Source organism: Microcebus murinus, chromosome 7 (assembly GCF_040939455.1).
Source record: "Microcebus murinus isolate Inina chromosome 7, M.murinus_Inina_mat1.0, whole genome shotgun sequence".
NCBI classification, from domain to species: domain Eukaryota; kingdom Metazoa; phylum Chordata; class Mammalia; order Primates; family Cheirogaleidae; genus Microcebus; species Microcebus murinus.
In genome coordinates, this window is record NC_134110.1 from 70,132,773 (window position 1) to 70,153,142 (window position 20,370).

The 20,370-nt window shown below is 35.7% G+C and overlaps 1 protein-coding gene across 1 annotated transcript in view; it reads right to left on the bottom strand.

The window, feature by feature from the left end:
- NECAB1 (N-terminal EF-hand calcium binding protein 1) overlaps positions 1 to 20,370 on the bottom strand; it is a 149,316-nt gene that overhangs the window by 119,364 nt on the left and 9,582 nt on the right. Inside the window, exon 3 of the mRNA XM_012760724.3 lies at positions 98 to 206. Within this exon, the coding sequence (XP_012616178.1) occupies positions 98 to 206 (109 nt within the window). The remainder of the gene's footprint in view (positions 1 to 97; positions 207 to 20,370) is intronic.

Below are 20,370 nucleotides of genomic sequence, written 5' to 3' on the forward strand. Positions count from 1 at the left end.
CCTCTACATCTTTCCTCCCTCTCTCCTTCATGGGTATATAATCATTCACACTCTCTCATCTTCATTTACAGAATCCTGTGATAAAAAAGCTCCTTACTTAGTGTTATGTGTATCGATGGTATGGAAGAGCTCGTGTAATTCTTCTCCACTGAGAACACCATCTGCGAAATACGCTTTGAATTCTTCAAAGGATAATTTTCCATCATCTGAAATGATAAGAACAGACAGATGAGAAGCAAATTATTTCATCTTTGTACCTTGTTCTATCTTTTGATTTTTAAAACTTTGCCCAAATGCTTGTGCATGTATATTTGTGCATGGACACACGTGTATTCAAAAAGAAAGAACAGTTGAAGGTGATGAAAAGAAAAATAATGTAATATATCTTTATAGTTGGTAAAATGCAGGTGTGTACTCTGATGAAGTATAAGTGTAAATACTTTGGGGGTATTTTTTGGTTCATTTATTCACATGACAAACATTTAACATTTAATGAGCCAATGACCTGGCCACACAGAAAAGATATCCACACAACCACATAAAGAGCTCAACACACGGTCAATTATTGAGGCGTTTTGCCTTCATGGTACCAAGCACATATAGGACCTAGCAGATTGCAGGATAAATATTATCTGTTTAATAAATGTACATTGATTAAACAGATGCTTGCATGAGGATATCAGAGTTGCTATTACAGTCCAATAAACTATGTTCGTTCCTGTAACCCTTTAAACCAGTGAATACTTTTAATGCCAAACACAGTTTACTTATTGTGGGACACAAAAGTAAAACCCAATCAGGGAGTCTAATAAAAGAGATAGGATGTACAGACATAAGTATAAATATATTACACAGTAGAACATAATAAATGCAACGAGACAGACACATTTTAAATGTATGGGAGTTTGGGTAATAAAATATTCTTTTTATTTGGGGGCATGAGAGATTTTAGTAGCATTTGCACCTGACTTTGAACAATGGGTAAAATCTGGATAAGCACAGATGGAAGAAACATATTAATAACAGGCAAAAGACTTGTAGAAAACACAGAAGCAGCAAATCTAGAGAAATAAATGAGAGAAGGAAGACAAAAGCATCTTTATAACTGTGCTAGTCTGTCAGTTGTCTTAGATAAACTGCCAAATGACTGTAAGTGATGGAATGATCCTTTCCATTTACAATGAGAACACTAGGTCACAAAACTCCTACAATGTGGTCCTACCAACAATACCATACTGAATAAAGCAGAATTTATCTTTGAGTAGAAGACGACATGATTTAATAGGATCGGGTCTTTGAGAGTCACTGAAAGTATTTTTTTTCCTCAAAATATAGCCTACAGACTGCTTAGAGTGCTGCTGAAATGCAGATTACTGGGCCTTACAAGCAAATCAGAATTTCACAGAGGGCAGAGAGAGTTAGGCAAACAAGAATTCAGAATTTTTAACAACCTGTGTGATTCCTTCTTATACTTATGCTTGAGAGATAAAAAAAAATAGCCCTAATCACCAAATTACTGATTTTTATTCAGATAAGGGCTTAAAGGCTAGAACATTTTCAAAAATCCTTATTTGTAAAATATAAAGACCCTCCCGAAGAGGTTTTTAAAATACATTTTATTTAATTTTGCTTTTTAATTTAATAGGCACAAAATCTTACAGTTAATTTTTTTAATTTTTTAATTTTTTTTTATTTTAGCGTATTATGGGGGTACGAGTGTTAAGGTTACATATATTGCCCATGCCCCCCTCCCCACTCTAGTAAGAGCTTCAAGTGTGTCCATCCCCCAAATGTTGCACATCTTACTCCTTGTGGTTGTATATACCCATCCCACCCTCCCGACACCTGATAAATGTTACTCCTATATGTCCACTTAGGTGTTGATCCTTTAATACCAATTTGCTGGTGAGTACATGTAGTTCCAGTTAATTCTTGCCAACAGTTAAGTGGGCAAACATAGCCTTACAGGTGGAATAAATCCAGATCCGGATCAAGCACGGAATAAGCTCCTGACCTCCAGGGACCTAGACCAGCCTTGCTCAGCCATTCAGACACCATGGCAACCCATTACAATATGAAGTCTAAATCCACCGGGCTCGTGGATTGTCTAATTCTGTGTTTCTGATTTTGAATGAGTTATTTTAGTTTCATACCTTGTATGATTATTTTAAACTTGAGCCCCATGTCACCTGGTGGATATCCTAGACTAGACTTAGTGTGGTATTTCTACTGTGTATCTCTTTGATGAAAAGTACGTGGCCAGGTTGGGGAGCACACAAACCAGAACTAGGTACAGGTCAAAGAGAGAAAGGGAAAAGCCTTTTCCTGCACTGTATAAAAAGAAAAGAAGAATGAAAGAAAGAAAAGAGAAAAACAGAAATCAACCCACTATTTACATCTCCACCACTATGATGTGTAATGAATGCAATACATACATATTCATGATGGAATATGTTTTCCTTGGTGAATATTTAATAGTTCTCAGGTGAGCTGAACCAGGCTATTCCAGAGCTCTGGCTGCCTGTGCACCCTGTGGATAGGGTGGGCCTCTGTAATAGTGCTTTATAATTATGATAAGTGATTTCAAATAATAATGTGCATGTTATCAAATAAAAGCATTGACTAACGAGTGCTCTGATGAGTCTCTGGAGCTAAAAGACTTTTTTTTTTTTTTTAAACCTCTGACTGGGAAAAAATATATAAAAGAAAAAGGAAGCACTGAATTACAGTCCTGGTTTGAAGGGTGGAGAGTATGTTTTGAAAGCCTTTTACCACATGCTGAATCCTGAAATTCTTCACTTCAGGCTGCCACATTTTTAAACAAGCAAATAGTTACATTTGAACAGTTCTAGACTGATACCTTAATGTTAAACAAAAGTATTATATGTTTTAAGGAAAGGAAAAAATATTCCTTTACAATATTACTCTGCATTAATAAAGCAATTACCAATTTTTGTTAAAAATATTTTATATTTCAACTTCAATTTTCCTACTGATAATCTTCTTTGAAAAAACAACACAGTTAAACTTTGGTTTATACTGGCTTGGCTCACAGAATGCCAAAATTTGTGAGGTCTGATTTCCTATGGTAATAAATCTTAACTTTTGCCATCAAAGGGCACAGGTTTTTCAGCTTTTTCTATTAGAATTACATGCTTTTCCTGAGTTTGTTCTGAAAATAGCCTCTCTCTGCTTTATTTTATTTTTTTTTTATTTTGGCATATTATGGGGGTACAAATTTTAAGGTTTTAATAAATGCCTTTTCCCCCTTCCCCCCACAAGTCTGAGTTTCCAGCATGACCATCCCCCAGATGATTCTAGTCTTATCTTCCAAATTTCACTCAGTTTTGAAATGGAAGCAGTAGAGTACAGTTGCTTAGAGCACAGTCTTGGAACAAAGATAATATTGGGTTTTAAATATGGATATGTCATTTGCTGGTAGAGAACTTTAATCCATTCTTTCATCATATATTTATCAAGATCTTACTATGCGCCAAACACTGTGTTTTGTGTTAATATAGGTTGTCAATGGAAAAGAAGCCAAACTCTGTAAAATAATTTAAAGAGGTTTATTCTGAGCCAGTTTGAGAATCATGACCCAGAACCATGCCCAAGAAGACTTGAACAATTGGACTCACTGTGGTTGGTTTACAGTTTGGTTTTATACATTTCAGGGAGAGAAGAATTACATATAAAGTCACAAATCAATACATGGAAGGCATACATTGGTTTGGCCCCAAAAGGTGGGACATCTTGAAGCGGGTCCTTACAGGTTATAGGTGAGTTCAAAGATTCTTTGACAAATTGGTAAAAGAAATTAAGCTTTGCCTAAAGGCTTGGAGTGTTTAAATTAAGGAAGTCCGTTAATCAGAGACAACCCACTGGTCATATACACAGACTCATGTGATCTAATAAGTAAACTGAGGACCTACAGGTGTGGTTTAAGCTTTGTCTTGCAAGCCTTAGGCCGGTTAATGAGTTACAAAGGACATCTCCAAGAAGGGAAAGGGGACATGATGTGTGTCTGACCTCCCTTCTCATGGCCAGCAACTCAGCTTTAGGGTGATTCTACAGTCCCGTTGGCCAAGTGGAGGTCCATTCAGTCAGCTGGGGAGGCTTAAGATTTTATTTTAGTTCACAAGGTTAACAAGCCCTTCGGGATCTTATTATAATTATGAAGGAGGATTTAGCAAATGGACAGCCAAGTGCAGTCTTATAAGAACAATTCTAGGAGACATAGGGTGATATGGGAGCATTAAAGAAAAAAAAAAAAAAAACTAGTCCAGATGTAAGGGGATAGGAAAGGTTTCCCAGAAGATGTGACACTTGTGGTGAGACACAAATGAAAAATGGGGGTTAGTGAAGTAAGATCTTTAAAGAGAAAGAGTATTCCAAGCAGAGGGAACGCAAATGACTAAGCTAGGAGACAGAAAGGATATGGGTTGGAAATTGAAAAGAAAAAGCAGTATATTTAGTTCAGGAGTATAGATTTGGAGGGAAGGGGGAGAAGTCAGAGAGTTAGATACAGAGAGGAAATAATCATGAGAAACCATAAAAATCATGGTAAAGAGTTTTTAATTTACCCCAACAGTGCTCAGGAGCCACAGTCATATTTTACAAAGCTTACTGCAGTTGCACTAAGTAGAATGCAGTTGGAGAGTTATGCTCAAAAAAGACCTGTTAAGAGGACATTGCAGAATTCCCACCAAAAAATCAAAGGTGGCAGAAACTTTGGTGGCGATAGTAAGAATATAGAGAAGTAGACAGATTTTTAATCTGTTTAGGATATGGGATCAAAACAAATTGGTGATCAGTTAGAGGTGATGGGTGAGAAGAAGAAAATTAGTCAATGATGAGACTCACTTTACAGGATTAAGCAATAGATGGATGTTAGGCATCACCATTCTTTGTAAGAGAAAACACTGGGCAGAAGCATAAGGGAACTACAGAGTGCTCATGTGGATCTATTGAAATTAGAGATGCTTATGGGATAAGTAGAGGCATCTAGTGCACAGTAGGATCATATGGATCTAGAAAAGTCAAGGGGGAATGTGGGCTTGAAATGTATGCTTGGGAGTTACCAATATATAGAAATATAGAATTGAGGACTTAGGGAGTTCTTCCAGGGAGAAGGCCTACAGTGAGGAAGAAAAGGGCCCAGAATGGACTTTGGAAATGCCAACTAAATTCTTTTGAGTTTCAGATTTCATATGTGCTTGATTATTGCAAGGATTAAGTGAGAGACTATATAGAAAACACTTAGCACAATACCTAGCACATACTAAAAGTGCAACAATATTACGAGTTTCTAAGTGAAGATCATTTATGTGTTTTTAATTCCCATATTCTACTCTTCCATGAATACTATTTGGTACATACAGAAAATGGATATTTAATATGTTTGTTTAATGATAGAAATTTTATTTTATTTTTCTTAGGTAATTAGGTTTTGTACATCCCCAAACTGGAGCATCTTTTTTTTAAAAAAAGTTCTTTAAATACTCATTTAATATCCCCATCAAGCTACATCCACAAATATGCCAACAGCTAGAGATCTGATCTATTTCCCCTCCCCCATGGCAATTTTAATCTAGTTTGTGTGATGATTCAAAATAATTATGCTTTCAAAGCACTAGGTTTTCTTTTATGTATTACTTTAACATTTTTGAACACTTTGAATATTGTAGTTTGTTAAGATCAAAACACTGAAATATGATCATCTTCAATAGTAATAACAGAATCCCTGGAACAAAATGAACACCTGCAAAGCATTATTGAATTAATACACAAAGGACAGAATATACTTTACATGTATATGCAAATTTTAGAGGCAGAAATAAAATAGCAACCTTGTTCCTAAAATGAAGTTAAGTTGTAAATTCAAAAAATTATATTCATATTTTGTTAAACTTAATAGATAAAACACTATCAAATGTACATATCAACTTGTAAAAGTCATTTAATGTCATTGTACATTAATTTCTTTATCTCTAAATAAAGAATCCCTCCTGTTCTGACCTTCTAATGTTCTGTTTTAAAATTTACTAATAATATATAAATGATAATAAAATAGAAGCTCTTCCAGCTTCAGCTCCAACATGTAAAAATGTCATCATTCTCCTTAAAAAAAAAAAAAAAAAAGGTGAACAAACTGAAATTCAATGTCTTTTCTTAGAATCCTCTTAAAACTGAGCTCAAAGGGCAAACTGCTACCCAAAATCTATAAAGGTAGTCAAAACCAGAGAATCATAGCTAAGATCTTTTTACCTGGAGAAGAAGCTGCTGGAGCCATAAACTGATAGAAACACTTAAATAGTAATTTTGATGACTTGCTAGAGACTGAGTGTGGGCTGGGAGGAAAGGGAGAAATTCCTGGGGCTGCTTTTGGGGCGTCTCCATATTTAGGTGGGCGTGACCTCCAGGAACCCCACCAGGTTCTCACAGTGAAGAGGCAAGAAATATCCCCCTTCTCCTTCTCTGGCAGGAGAAGGGCTTAGAAGAGTAATTATGAAAGATAGTTAGAGTGTTCTCCATAACAAAGGTCTACTCTCTAGAGGCAAAGACTTTACCAGAGTTCTATCCCTCCTAGGAGGAAGGGCATTTCTCCCATTGCAATATCTGCTACTGTGCCAATCTCAACTAAGTGTGGGTGAGGGGAGCTAAGAAACATTTATGAAGGTGGCAGCTCAGGGACACACAGTCACTAAAAAAGACTTAGAATTTATCATAACATATAAACAATATCTTCTCTCCCACTCCTTACCACCACACCAACAGGGATCCTATATAATAATGATGAATTACAGCTGAAAGAGCTGCCAGACTCAGACTCTTTTAGGAGGAGTACTTAGGGAAGCTCAAACTCAACAGAGGAGACAAAAAGATACAAAAGAAATTTGAAGCCTCTGGCACCTACTACTAGAGCAGACATTAAACAGAGCCCAACTGTCAGTATGATTATCATAAATCCTTATGCTAAAGATCTAGTTATCTCAGTATCTATTACTTGATGAATCATATCTGGTTTTCGCACACAAAAAATTACAAGTCATGCTAAAATGCAAGGAAAAGCATGGTCTAAAGAGACAAAACAAACATCAGAACCAGACTCAGATATGACATAAAAAATGGAATTGTCAAACAAGAAATTTAAAATAACTATGATTAACATGTTAGGGGCTCTAATGGGAAAAGTAGACAATATGCAAGAAGAGATGGGTAAGGTAACAGACAGATGAAAACTCTGAGAAAGAATCAAAAGAAAATACTAGAATTTAAAAAATAACTAACAAAAATGAAGAATGTTTTTGTTGGGCTCATCAGTGGACTTGACACAGCTGAAGAAAGAATCAGGGAACTTGAGGATTAGTTGATAGAAATGTCAGTATTTTTCTTCCCCTGTGACAATTTTATTCTAGTTTTTGTAAACACTTAAAATGATTATTCTTTCAAAAAACTGACTTTCTGAAGCTGCAATGCACAGCAAAAAGAAAAAAAAAGAATTAAAAAGAAGCTCCAGAATATCTAAGAACTCTGGGAAATTGAGAAGGTGTTATATATAATTAGAATATCAGAAGAAGAAAGAGGGTACAGAACAGAAATATCTGAAGTAACAGTGGATAAGAATTTTCTGAAATTAATTACAGAAACCAAATCACAGATCCAGGAAGTTGAGAGAGTACCAAAAAGGATATATCCCCCACACCACCAAAAACAAAACAAAACAAAAACAAACTCATGCACAGGTATATCAGATTCAAACTGAAGAATACCAAAGATAGAGGAACTTTAGAAAGAAAGGGAGGAAAACAACAACAAACATCTCATCTATAGAGGACAAAGGATAAGCATTACAGTTACAGTGGACTTCTTGTCACAACTGCGCAAAAAGAAGCATATACACTGAAATTTTTAAAGTGTTGAAAGAACACAATTTAAAATTCTATATCTAATGAAATTATTCAAAAGTAAAGATGAAATAAATAATTTCTCAGACAAACAAAACTGAACAAATTAATTACCAGAAGAACTGCCCTGCAAGAAATGTTAGATGTTCTTCAGGGAGAAGGAAAGTGATCTAGGTAAGAATCTCAGATCCATAAAGCAAAGGAGAGTGCTCAAGAAAGAGAAAATACTAGTAAAATAAAATAAATTATTTTTCTTACTCTGAATTAATCTAAGCAATAACTGTATACAGTAAGAATACTAGCAACATATTGGTGATTATGAATATGGATAAGTAAAATGAATTATATTGATGTTATAAGGATCAGCAGAAGGAACTGGGAAAATTTTGTTTAAAAGTACCTGTATTACCCATGAAAAGGTATAATGTTATTTGAAGGTAGATTAGGTTAGTTAAAAATGTAAATACCAACCACTAAAATTTTCAAAAAGAAATATAACTGATTTGCTAAAAGAGGAAATAAAACAGAATCACATAAAAACTGATTAAAACCAGAAAAGGTAGAAAAGGGGGCAGGTGAAAAAAAAAACAAGTGCAACTAATAGAAAACAGCTACAAATATAGTAGATATTAATCCAACAATATCAATAATCACCTTAATTCAAAATGGTCTAATACACAAATTAGAGATTGTCAGAGTGAATTTAAAAAAAGATCCAATTATATTTTATCTACAAAACACTCATTTTAAATATAAAGGTTCAGATGGGTTAAATCTAAAGGGATGAAGAAAGAGATGCAATATGATAATAATGCAAATCACAGCTGAAGTATCCATATTCATTTTTAGCAAAGTAGACTTCAAAACATGGAAAGTTATCAAGGAAAAAGAGGGTCACTACCTAATTATAAAGGAGTCAATTCTCCCAGAAGGCAACAATCCTAAGCATGTACACAACTAACAACAGAGTGTCAAAATACATTAGGCAAATACTGATAGAACTAAAAAAAAAACCCCAACAAATTCATTTTTATAATTGGAGACTTCAACACCACTCTTTCAGTGATAGATCAAGCATGTAGAAAATAAGTAATGGTACCTGAACACCACTATCACTTGATTTATAGATATTTATAGAATATTCCTTCCAACTACAACAAAATGCAAAATGTTATCAACTCACATGGAACATCCACCAAGATATGCCACATTCTGTAAATATGCCTTAACATATTTAATATACAGGAGTCATATAAAGTCTGCTGTCAGACCACAGTGGAAGTACACTAGAGATCAATAAAGAAAAAGATAGCTGCAAAATCCAAAAAAATATTAATAATGTTTGAAAATTAGGCATCACTTTTCCAAATAATATATAAGTCAAAGAAGAATGCTCAAGAAAAATTTTAAAATATTTTGAGCTAAATAAATATGATAATACAACATACCATTATTTATGGGATGCAATAAGAGCAGTGCTTAGAGAAAAAATTATACCAGTACATGTATATACTATGAAAGAAGAAAGATCTAAAACCATGAGCTTTATGAGCTTTAAACTTTGGAAACTAGAGAGATTAGAATAATTTGAGCCAAAACAAGCAGAAGAAAAATAACAATAAAAATTAAAGCAGAAATCAATGAAATTGAAATCAGGAAAACAAAGAGAAAATCAGCAAAACTAAAAGATGATTCTTTGAAAAAGATCAATAGCATTGACAAACCTCTAGTCAAGCTAAGCAAGAAAAATGAGAGAAGACACACATTATCAAAAACAAAAATCACAGAGGAGTTATCACTATTGTTCCCATAGACCTTAAAAGGATAATAAAGGAATATTATGAACAAATACATGTCCACAAATTTCATAACTCTTAAAATGGATCCATTTATTGAAAAACATGAACTGTCAAAACTCATATGAGGAGAAATAGTTACTGTCCATAGGTCAATATCTATTAAATTAAGGGAATCAATTACTAATAACCTTAAAAAAAATCAAAGCATGGACCAAATGGTTTCACTGGTGAGTTCTATCAAACATTTAAGCAACAAATGATACCAATTCTCCACAACTTCTTCCAGAAAATAAAAGCATAGGAATCACTTACTAACTCATTCTATAAAGCCAACATTATCCTAATACCAAAACTAGATAAAGACATTACAAGAAAGAAAAACAATAGACCAATATGGCTCATGAACAAAAATGCAAAAATCCTCAACACAATATTAGCAAATCCAATCCAATACTATTTAAAAAATTATACATCAAGACCAAGTGGGATTTAATTCAGGTATGGAAGGCCAGGTTGGTATTTAAAAATCAATCAATGTAATTCACAAAATCAACAAAATAAAAAAGATTATATCATATGAACTGAGGAAGAAAAAGTTGGACTTTATTGGAATTAAAAACTTTGCTCTGGGGGGAGGTGGGGACATAAAATGAAAGACAAGCCACAGATAAGGAGAAAATATTTGCAAAACACATATCTGAATAAGGACTTATATCCATAACATACGAAAAACTATTAAAACTCAACAGTAAGAAATCAAAAAAGCCAACTAAAAAATAAGCCCACAATTTGAACAGACACTGCACCAAAAAGATTCACAGATGCCAAATAAATATTTGAAAAGATGTTCAATATTGTTTGTCATTAGGGAATTAAAAATTTAAACAGTAGCAAGATACCACTCCACACTTACTAGAATGGCTAAAACCTGAAAAAAATAACACCAATTTTCAGCTAGAATGTGGAGCAATAGGAACATTCATTCATTACTACTGGGAAAGTAAAATAATTCAGCCTTTGAAAACATTTTGGCACTTAAGAAACTTTAGAAATAGCAGTCTATAAGTTAAAGGCAAAGAAGACTGTACATAGCACTGTACTATAGTTGACAAAGTTGTTTTCCATTGGGTATGAGTTAAACATTCTGATACTGCTACCCATACAGACTGGAACTAAACAATTATGTAAACAGAGTGGCTGATGCTAGAAGCCAGGTTTCTCACTGCTGGAGTAAGAGGATGCAGATAAGCAAAGGGAGGAGGCTAGAATAATCCATGTGGTAAAGTATTAGTGTCTGAGACATCAGTATGCACACATGTTTAGCTTAGTATAGATACATATGGGTACACATAGAAATATTTATAGACATGTGCATATACATGGATTAGCATACACATTTGTATTTCCTTGCTCCATCAGCTGGGAGGGCTTAGAAGCAATGAGGACACCTCAGTAACAATGAGCATGTCTACCACCCAGATCTTGGTTTCTAACAACATTCTCTGAAAAAAATAGATGAGGGATTGTTAGAGACTAGAGCAGGGATTATAAAACGTGAGCCTGAAGCATCTGGTAACGCCACAAAATAAAGAAGTTCTCAACCTCTCTTCCCTCTATAATCACGAGGGTATGTCAAAGACACAGGAGTCAACTGACAGAGCTCTCAATGGTCAAAGTGGGAACAATTTGAACAAATGAATTGAGTAGCATATAATAAATATCCATGTGTACATAGTGTTATGAATGAATATTAAATAAACAAATCCCCCATGCAGAATTCTAAATAATTCATGCACATACTCAGCCTTCAAGGAGGTGAAACCTAACTCTGTGCTCCTAAGATGTGTGTTGTGCATAGCGACTTTTCTCCAAAGAGTAAAGGATGGACAGAAGGGCTCAGAGTAAGTTTTGCAGTAGAGAAACTTGACAATCACCACCTTACCCAGGCGATCAATGTTAAAATCAGCAGTCATGAGTCATACTGGTAGCACGTATGCTTGCTATGATGTGATGGCACTTCAACTTTGTGGCCTTCCTCCCCAAAACACATAATCTCAGTCTAAGCATGAGAAAAACATCAGACAAATCCCAACGGGGAGACATTCCACAAAATATAAGACCTAGTCCTCCTTAAAACTGTCAAGATTATCAAAAACAAGGAAAGTCTGAGAAACTGTTTCAACCAAGACAGCCTAAAGAAAACTGATCACTAAACGCAATGTGGTAATTTGAATGAGATCTTGGAACAGAAAAAGGTCATTGAATAATAACTAAAATAATCTGAATAAAGTATGGGCTTTATTTAACAATGTATCAACATTGGTTTATTAATTATAACAAATATACCACACTGATGTAAGATGTTCACAGTAAGGGCAACTAGGTGTCAGGAATATGAGAACTCTCTATGCTAGCTTCACAATGTTTCTGTAAATCTAAAATTGTTCTGAAATAAAAAAAAATTATTTAAAAACTTATGTAATCGAATATGAAATTTATATAATATTAAAATATCTTCATGTATTAAAAACTGACTCACCACATCAACACAGTGAAATTAGTTACGTTTATTCATACTAGATCTTGATATATAACTTATTTAAAACAATAATAAACTTAAGAGATTCACTTTCCTAACTCCAGACATTTTAACATGGTTCCCATATATTCTATAGATTATTTGAAGGAATGAAATATGTTTCATTCATCAATGCTCATACAAGTCAACATATGTTGTCCTGTTATTTTGAAAGCATTTTTACTCTAAAATTTATTGACTATAGTCATCACAGTAATTTCATGAAGTAGTAACATCTTCTTATTTTTCTTTTTAAGAAGAAAAGAAAACTGAAATACAACAAAGTTAAATGATTCAAATGTCCCTGAAAGCACATCTCCCAGGACAGAATCCTGGAAGCTGGTCTTTAAACCTGCCTTTGGTTTAACATTTACCAGGTACCGGATATTACATAGAAAACTGATCAATTCAGTCAAATGCTTGGGTCTTTACTGACTTGACATCAAATATTTAGATACTTTATAGGGAAAGCTTATTTGTTACATGAAAATATTTTTGTCACTTGGAATTCTGTTGGGAATATGGGGAAAAAAACAGTCTTCATATTGAGGGAATGAATTCTTTCATAGCTAAAATCGATGTACTTCTAATTTAGTAGGAAAAAATCCGCTTAATGTCACTTCCATGGAGAGTTAACTATAACATTTTATGCGAGCCTAGGAGAAAAAGCAACAAAAACACACTCCCATTTACTGAGGCTCTCGTAGAATGACAGATGAGACATTTGTTGGAGGAACATTTAGTTATTTGTAGAGGATGTAGATTCAAAATTAGCCACATAAAGAATACTCCATTTGTAGGCAAATTTCACTGGTAAATTAAATATTTTAACACAGGCATTAGATATAGAAAGAGGAGCATAATACGTAATTGAATGGCTTTTCTCTCCCCTCCTCCATACATTCATTCCCATTGGATAATCGCTGCTTTCCCAGCTAGTTTACCCTCCAAAAGAAGAATATCTGTTAATTTTGCCTGGTCAACATCTATTCTCTCTTCTTCTGATAAAAACACTTTGATTTTCACTAGAGAGATCCTTTGCCCTCTCCCTAAGTATTTTAGGTGTCGCTTTCTGCGCCTTACCCCACTCTGGGAGTGTGTATGTAATCCAACCCTGGAAAATCAGTTCATTTCATCTCTCAGTTATTGCTTCAAGGATGGGCATATAACTCGTTGATCAAAGGAAATCTTGAGGTATTTTGCTAAAATTATTGTAAAAGAGAAGTTCTCTCTTTATTCTGACCTCTCAAACTGATTGGAGGCATTCCAGGAGCTATCTTTCCACCCCTGGTAAGAGAGCCTACCTGGTGGGGAAAAAAAAAATTAGGAAAACCAAAATTGAGAAGTAGAGATAAGGAAGAAACTAGAGAAAGAGTGATTTCTGAATACCTAGAAATAGCTGTACCTGATGCTTTGAATGTGCCTGAATACTATTTGTGGTGGCACTTCAATTATAAGAGCCAGCAATTTCCCTTTTCCTGAAACTAGCCTAAGCTGAATTGGTCTTGATTGATAATTACCTTTTTTTCCCCTAGCTATCTAAATTTTTATTCATCTTTGGAGATTTATTTGAGGACAATTATTCCATTAAGACTTCCTAGGCTATCCCATGCCTAGACCTCTTCCTCCTTAGAACTCTAATATCATATATTGCCATGTTTACCACTCATTTGGCTTATTGATACCCCTTGGATCATTGAGCACATTATTATTCAATTTCTTCTGTGCTTATGACTCATTTATCAATAAAATGTCAAGCTCATAGAGATCAACATTGTCCAACACTGCTTCCCCACTTACGGTCCCTAAGAGTCTAGAATTTGTTAAGTTTTTTTTAAACTATATGCAAAAATCAAACAAGAGTTCCTTTTCATTACACAAATTATAATTGTCCTAGTAACATGAAGCCCAGTAAAGGCTCACAGTTTTTATAGTCTGCCTTCCTTAATTCACAAGTGAAGAAATCATATCTTTAGGACATATAGGAAATTAGTGAAGGCAAAAGGGAACTGACATGTTTTGATTATTCATAATATGCTAAACACCATCTTTAGGGCTTTACTATATTTACCTTTGTTATTCCTAACAATAGCCCTACAAATGAAGTCTTATTATTCCTTCCTACTTAAGAAATGAGGAAACAAGCTCAGAAAGATTAATTTGTTCAAGATCACACCCTAGTAAATGTATACTAACGTTTATGCATTGTCTTTGTAGTCCCACCATAGAGCAATGTCTGGCATACAAAGGGCACTCATAAAACATTAGGCAAATGAATGAATGAATGAATGAACAAACATCAGTATCAAGATTAAGCTTTGTTGTTATTTTTTTGTTCCAAATCTCCATTACGCTGTACCACCTTCAAATAGGATCATAGCCAAAACAATTTCATATATTTTTGTCTCTTGTTTTTAAATTACATTGAGTCACTTAGTAACATTCATGTGGAAAGATTAGTATTTCTAGATTTCAACAGCATAACTCCACTACAGAGATGAGCCACACCAAATGAAGCATCCTGGTTATGTGTTAAGGCTTTCGGGTTAGAAGGGAATCTACATACAAATTCTACTACTATTTACTCACATCATGTCCTTGGAGAAGTTACTTATGCTCAGATTACTCATTGATAAAATTGCGATAATGATAATATCTTCCTTGTAAGATTGTTATGCAGAGTAAACAAAATGCCTAGTGTTGCATCCAGCATATAGTAATCCTTCGCTAAGTTTATTTACTGTTGTTATTGTAATATTTTCTTTTGAACTCTGAATCAGCATTCTCATGGCCATATAAGACTTGGTAATATACAGGCTAATTACAATTTTCAGGTATTTTTAACAATTTAGATATGATTTAGAATTTTAAGAAAAACAGAAGCATTGCTTATTAATAGATCAACAGATATTCACAGGAAAACTGTCATAAATAAAAGTGACTCAAATTTTACAACCAAATTAAACTTTTAATATGCAAGACACTCTCATAAACATAAAGAAGTTAACAGCCTCATTACTCACCCAGTTACTCAAGCAAAAAACTAGAAATCTGACCCCACACCCATGCATGTCATTAAATACTTTCATCTCTCTTAACACTTCCAATTAATTACCAATTCCTAGTTAATTATACATCCAAAAATATCAAATTCATTTTCTTATCTCAATCACCTTTGCCACTGATTTACTGAAGCCTTCAATAACCCTAATCTAGAGGTTTTTGCAATATTCTAAGTACAATATTATGAAGGCTTTAAGTAGGGTGGAAGGTTTGGAAGTAGCAAGAAGTGATTAGGCTTTGAAAATGTTTGGGCAGTGGAGCCAACAGGGCCTGCTCATAGACTGGATGTGGAGTTATTAGAGAAAGAGAAGAATCATGGAGGCCTCTGAAACTTTCGGCTGGTGCCACGCTGTCTGCTGGTGCATGTCCTGGGATGGGAGATGCTGCTAGAGGAGAAAATCAGGCAGCTGGGCACAAAGAACAACTTTAAGCACACATGAGAAATTAAATTAGGGTTATTGGTTTGCAAACAATAGGGAAAGCTGAATGACAAGAGCAAAGGTAGGACAAACACCAGGGCAGCTCTGGGCTCTTAGTAAGGGCATCATGGACAGACGTCTGGGAACTGCCATGTGAACAATTCAGCATCAAGGGGAGGTGGGCAGGACATTTTGATTGACAGTCCCATCAAAGAATGAGAATTAGGATAAAAATAGTTAACCCTTATTAAGAACTTCCTAAAGGTCAGCCAGCTTTCCAAAAAAATTTCTGTGTATGATCTCATTTAATCTTTCAACAAGCCTGTGAAAGAAGTACTGTCTTTAACTCTATTTTACAGATGGGGAACTTGAGTAAATTGCCCAGGTCTCACAGCAAGTGGAACAGGGATTTGAACCCAGGTGATCTGACTGCAAAGCCATTCATAAGCTTAAGCTAATGCTACATGCCTCTGGGATCGAGATGGAGCAAGAGAGATGATTTAATTGTAGAACAGAAAGGGCAAGGAAGGCTGGGCTGCCAACCCACGGATCTCGATTACAGAAAGCACTTAAGGCGGAAGCCACGTTTTAGGGTAAGTTCTATGCTTTGCGTGCTCCGGGCTCTGGTGTCGGAGCAGGGCCTCACTTCTGAGCCTTTGGTAGCTTGGGGCAGCCATTTTGTGGACTCAAGAATTTGAATCTAAATATTCTGTTTGTTTCTATGACAGCTGATAAGCCCAGCTATGTAAAGATAAGAATTTTCAGTTTTCTGCTTTTGGCAGAAAAGTAACACATTTATGAGTGTGAAACTGCTTTACATTTTAGAAAAAAAATTGTACTGTGGAAATAAAAAAAAAATTGTTTTCCCTTATTTTGTTAAAAAAAAAAATCATTGCAGTTAGAACTTGTACTTATGGGTCCCTCCCACATACTGCAGTCTTGGATGAGCCTCTTCTTCTAATACGGTCGTGGTTAGGGCATAGATTTCTTTCTTTTAAGCCAATCATTTCCAACTGACTTTGCTTTGACTTTCAAGCTGGTAGGTGTATAGTTGAAGATGTGTATATGCCTAAGAGTAAACATGAGTATAAAGCTATTTGAGAACCCGACTGATAACTATAAATTATCTGATAACTCAGTTTCATTAATTTTCCAGAAATAGTTTGAGAAAAGAGTGAGGAAAGAGTCGCTTCATGGAAGAAGCGACTTTATTATCCTCCTTTCCCAGATGAGGAAACTGAGGCATGAGGGAGTTGAGTGACTTGCTCAAGGTCATAAGGCTAGAAAGAGGCAGAGCTGGGACATGAGCTTGTTTGACCTCAAAGCCTATGTCTTTACCACTGTTCTAAACTGTTTATTCTGTAGACTTTTCATAATGATTGAAAACAATGTACATAAAGCATCTAGGGTAGGACCTAGCCCATAATATATCCTCCATAAATTTTAGACAATTTTATTAATAAACAACATAAATAGCAACAGCGCTTGGTTAAGATGTATATGATTATGATTGTGTTTATTCTTCAGTTTTTAAAGTCAGCTTGTTGGTTATGCACTTCCTTCCAACAGATTCACAAATATTTATTGAGCTGTGTTGTGCAGGCATTTTGTTCACCTCTGCGGATCTGGTAGTATGTGAAATGGGAACAGTCTCTGCCCTCACAAATTTACAATGTACAGGTTGCTAGACTGAATTAAAGGCTTGAGGAGAACTTAGAGAGACCAGTCATTAAACAGAAGTCAAAAGCACCATCCACATAGCTTACCTACATGCTGATCAAGAATGACAGTGGATGTTAGCTCGTGCAAGTCAGCAAGAGGCATCAGATGGTGTGATTTGCTCCTATGAGCCTGTCCATTTTGCTTCTTACTAAGACTTTAGAAATCTTTATGCCCAAACACAGAAAGATAAATACTGTATGATCTCACTTATATGTGGAATCTGAAAAAATTGAACTCATAGAGAACAACAGAATAGTGGTGGCCATGGGTGTGTGTGTGGGGGGGGGGTGGAGGAAATGGGGAGATATTGGTCAATAGTACAAACTTTCAATTATAAGATGAACAAGTTCTAGGGATCTCATATACAGAATGGGTGGGGATGAATATTTTAATTAATTTGATTGTGGTAATCATTGCACGATGTATAGTATGTCTTATCATCACATTGTATGCTTTAAATATATTCAATCTTTATTTGTCAAGAAAATATTTTAAAATAAAAGATATTTAAATTAAAAAAAATTATTGCAAATTTTTCAGATACCCATGTGTCACTTCCATTTTCATTAAAGCTGCATGTAAGTGAGCTTTCCCAGAAGTTTTGCATTTCTAAGTTTAATTCTGGGCTCTCTGGATCAAAGCACTAGTGTCTCTCCCAAGCAATCCTATTTTGAGGTCTATCTTTATGTCTAGGATCCTAGCCTATGATTTAAAAACAACGACCAACCAAAAAAAAAATCTTTTCAAGATACCATTATTATAGCTAATCACTAATTATGTATTTTTTCCCATTTATCCACAGCAGCTTCTTTCTGATGTCAGAATCCAAAAGCTAAATCTGTCCTCTGGCAGGATAACTATTATCCTGCTTATTGCCTCTTATTCCTTGCATTATTCTGTCCCCAATTATGCTGTCCATAAGGGATTCTGTCACATGAGGGTCTGTTACCAAGAGCTCAAATACATGTAGCAGCTGTTTATTTGCAAATACAGAATGTGATGAACACATGGTACAGAAAGATAGTTATTTTTATGTTAGTACCTTCTCATTTACATTAGATGGTCTGCTATCCTTTTCCCTTTTCAATGCTGCATGTATGGTAAATAGCCTTGTTTTTCTGTTCTAACAAACTCCACTGCAATACAAATAACTGAAATATCACCCGGAGTCTCAGTTAGCCAAGGCATCACAGCACAAAAACAACTCGAGCTTTCAATTGCAAAAGTGATCTTAATCACAATAACAGCAGCAAAGTGAACAAGCATTAAGTTCTTACTACATGCTAGGCACTGCCCTGGAGACTTTACATATAGTATCTCATTTATTGTTTATCATCACCCCATGACATACATACACGTCATTACAAGGTTACGCATAGCACACCTGTGATTTAAACCCAAACCTCCCTGACTCTGCCTCCCCTCCACGTTACACTGAGAATCAGGGAGAAGAGTAAGGTGGGATGAAAGGAGGGGGAAAGAGTGGACAGGGAGAAGGGAGAGGGATAATGGAGCGAAACGTCCTTAATTATTTTTTTTAATTTCCATTATATGTTGATAAATTATAATTATATGCATTTATGGGGTGCAAAGTATTATGATTTTTAATACAATGTGGCAAATATTAAATTAAGCTAATAAGCATATCCACCACTTCAAATATTTAAGATTTCTTCATGATAAGCACATTAGAAATTTACTGTCTTGGTGATATTGACATGTACAGAACTCGATTATTAGCTATAGTCACCATGCTGGACAACTGACCTAAAAAAAATCAAACATTCCTCCTGAGGCTTTGTACCCTTTAACTATCATCTCCCTATTCCCCTCACCCCACTGCCTCTGTAACTACCATTGTACTCTCTGCGTCTATGAGGGCAATTGTTTTAGATTCCACATATAAGTGAGAACATGTGTTATTTATCATTCTGTGTTTGGCTTATTTTCACTTAGCATAATATTCTCCAATTCCATCCATGTTGTCACAAATGACAGAATTTCTTCCATGTTTAAGGCTGAATAGTATTTCATAGCATATTTTGTGGTGCCCAACCCCCAGGTTGTGGACCAGTACCAGCCTGTTACGGACTGGGCAGCAGAGCTCCACTGCCCCCACCCCCATCCATGGAAAAATTGTCTTCCATGAAACTTAGAAAGTGGGCGGGGCACAGGAGGGGGTGAGCACAGACAAGCAAACAAAGCTTCCACTGTATTTACAGCCGCTCCCCTCCTGATCACCTGCATCACCACCTAAGCATAACCTTCCCCACCCGACGCATGTCCCCTGCCCCCGTCCGTGGAAAAATCGTCTTCTATAAAACCAGTCCCCGGTGCCAAAAAGGTTGGGGACCACTGGTGTATACATTGCCACATTTTCTTCTTAATTCATTCAACAAACATTACTGGCCACCTATTACTGCCTGGGTATAGTGTCTACTCATAAGACAAGTTCCTTGCCCTAGAGAGGCATGTTTTGCTTAGAGAAATACAATCTCCAGCAAACAACTGCAGTCTCCACCTTAAGGGCAATGATCAATATGTACCAAAGTGTGTCGATAGCACAGACAGTGAGGGTGGGGCCCTGCCGAGGGAACTGAGGCAGGCCTCCCAGATAAGGTGGCTTTTGAGCAGGAACGTGAGCAAAGTGTGAGTGTTCTCAGGCTAAGGGTGGATAGTTGTAGCAGGCAGAAGTCAAAGCAGGGCAACATCGCAGAGGTGGGGCAGACGGATGGATGCTCGGGGAATTGAGTATTTCCGTGGCTGTAGAGGAGGATGCATCGGGAAGACTGGGAGAGACAGGAGCAGAAGTATGGGTACTCTGACAGCATGTTAGGGGCAGACATTAGGAAAGGGAGCAAGGAGGGAAGAGGTGTTGCCTG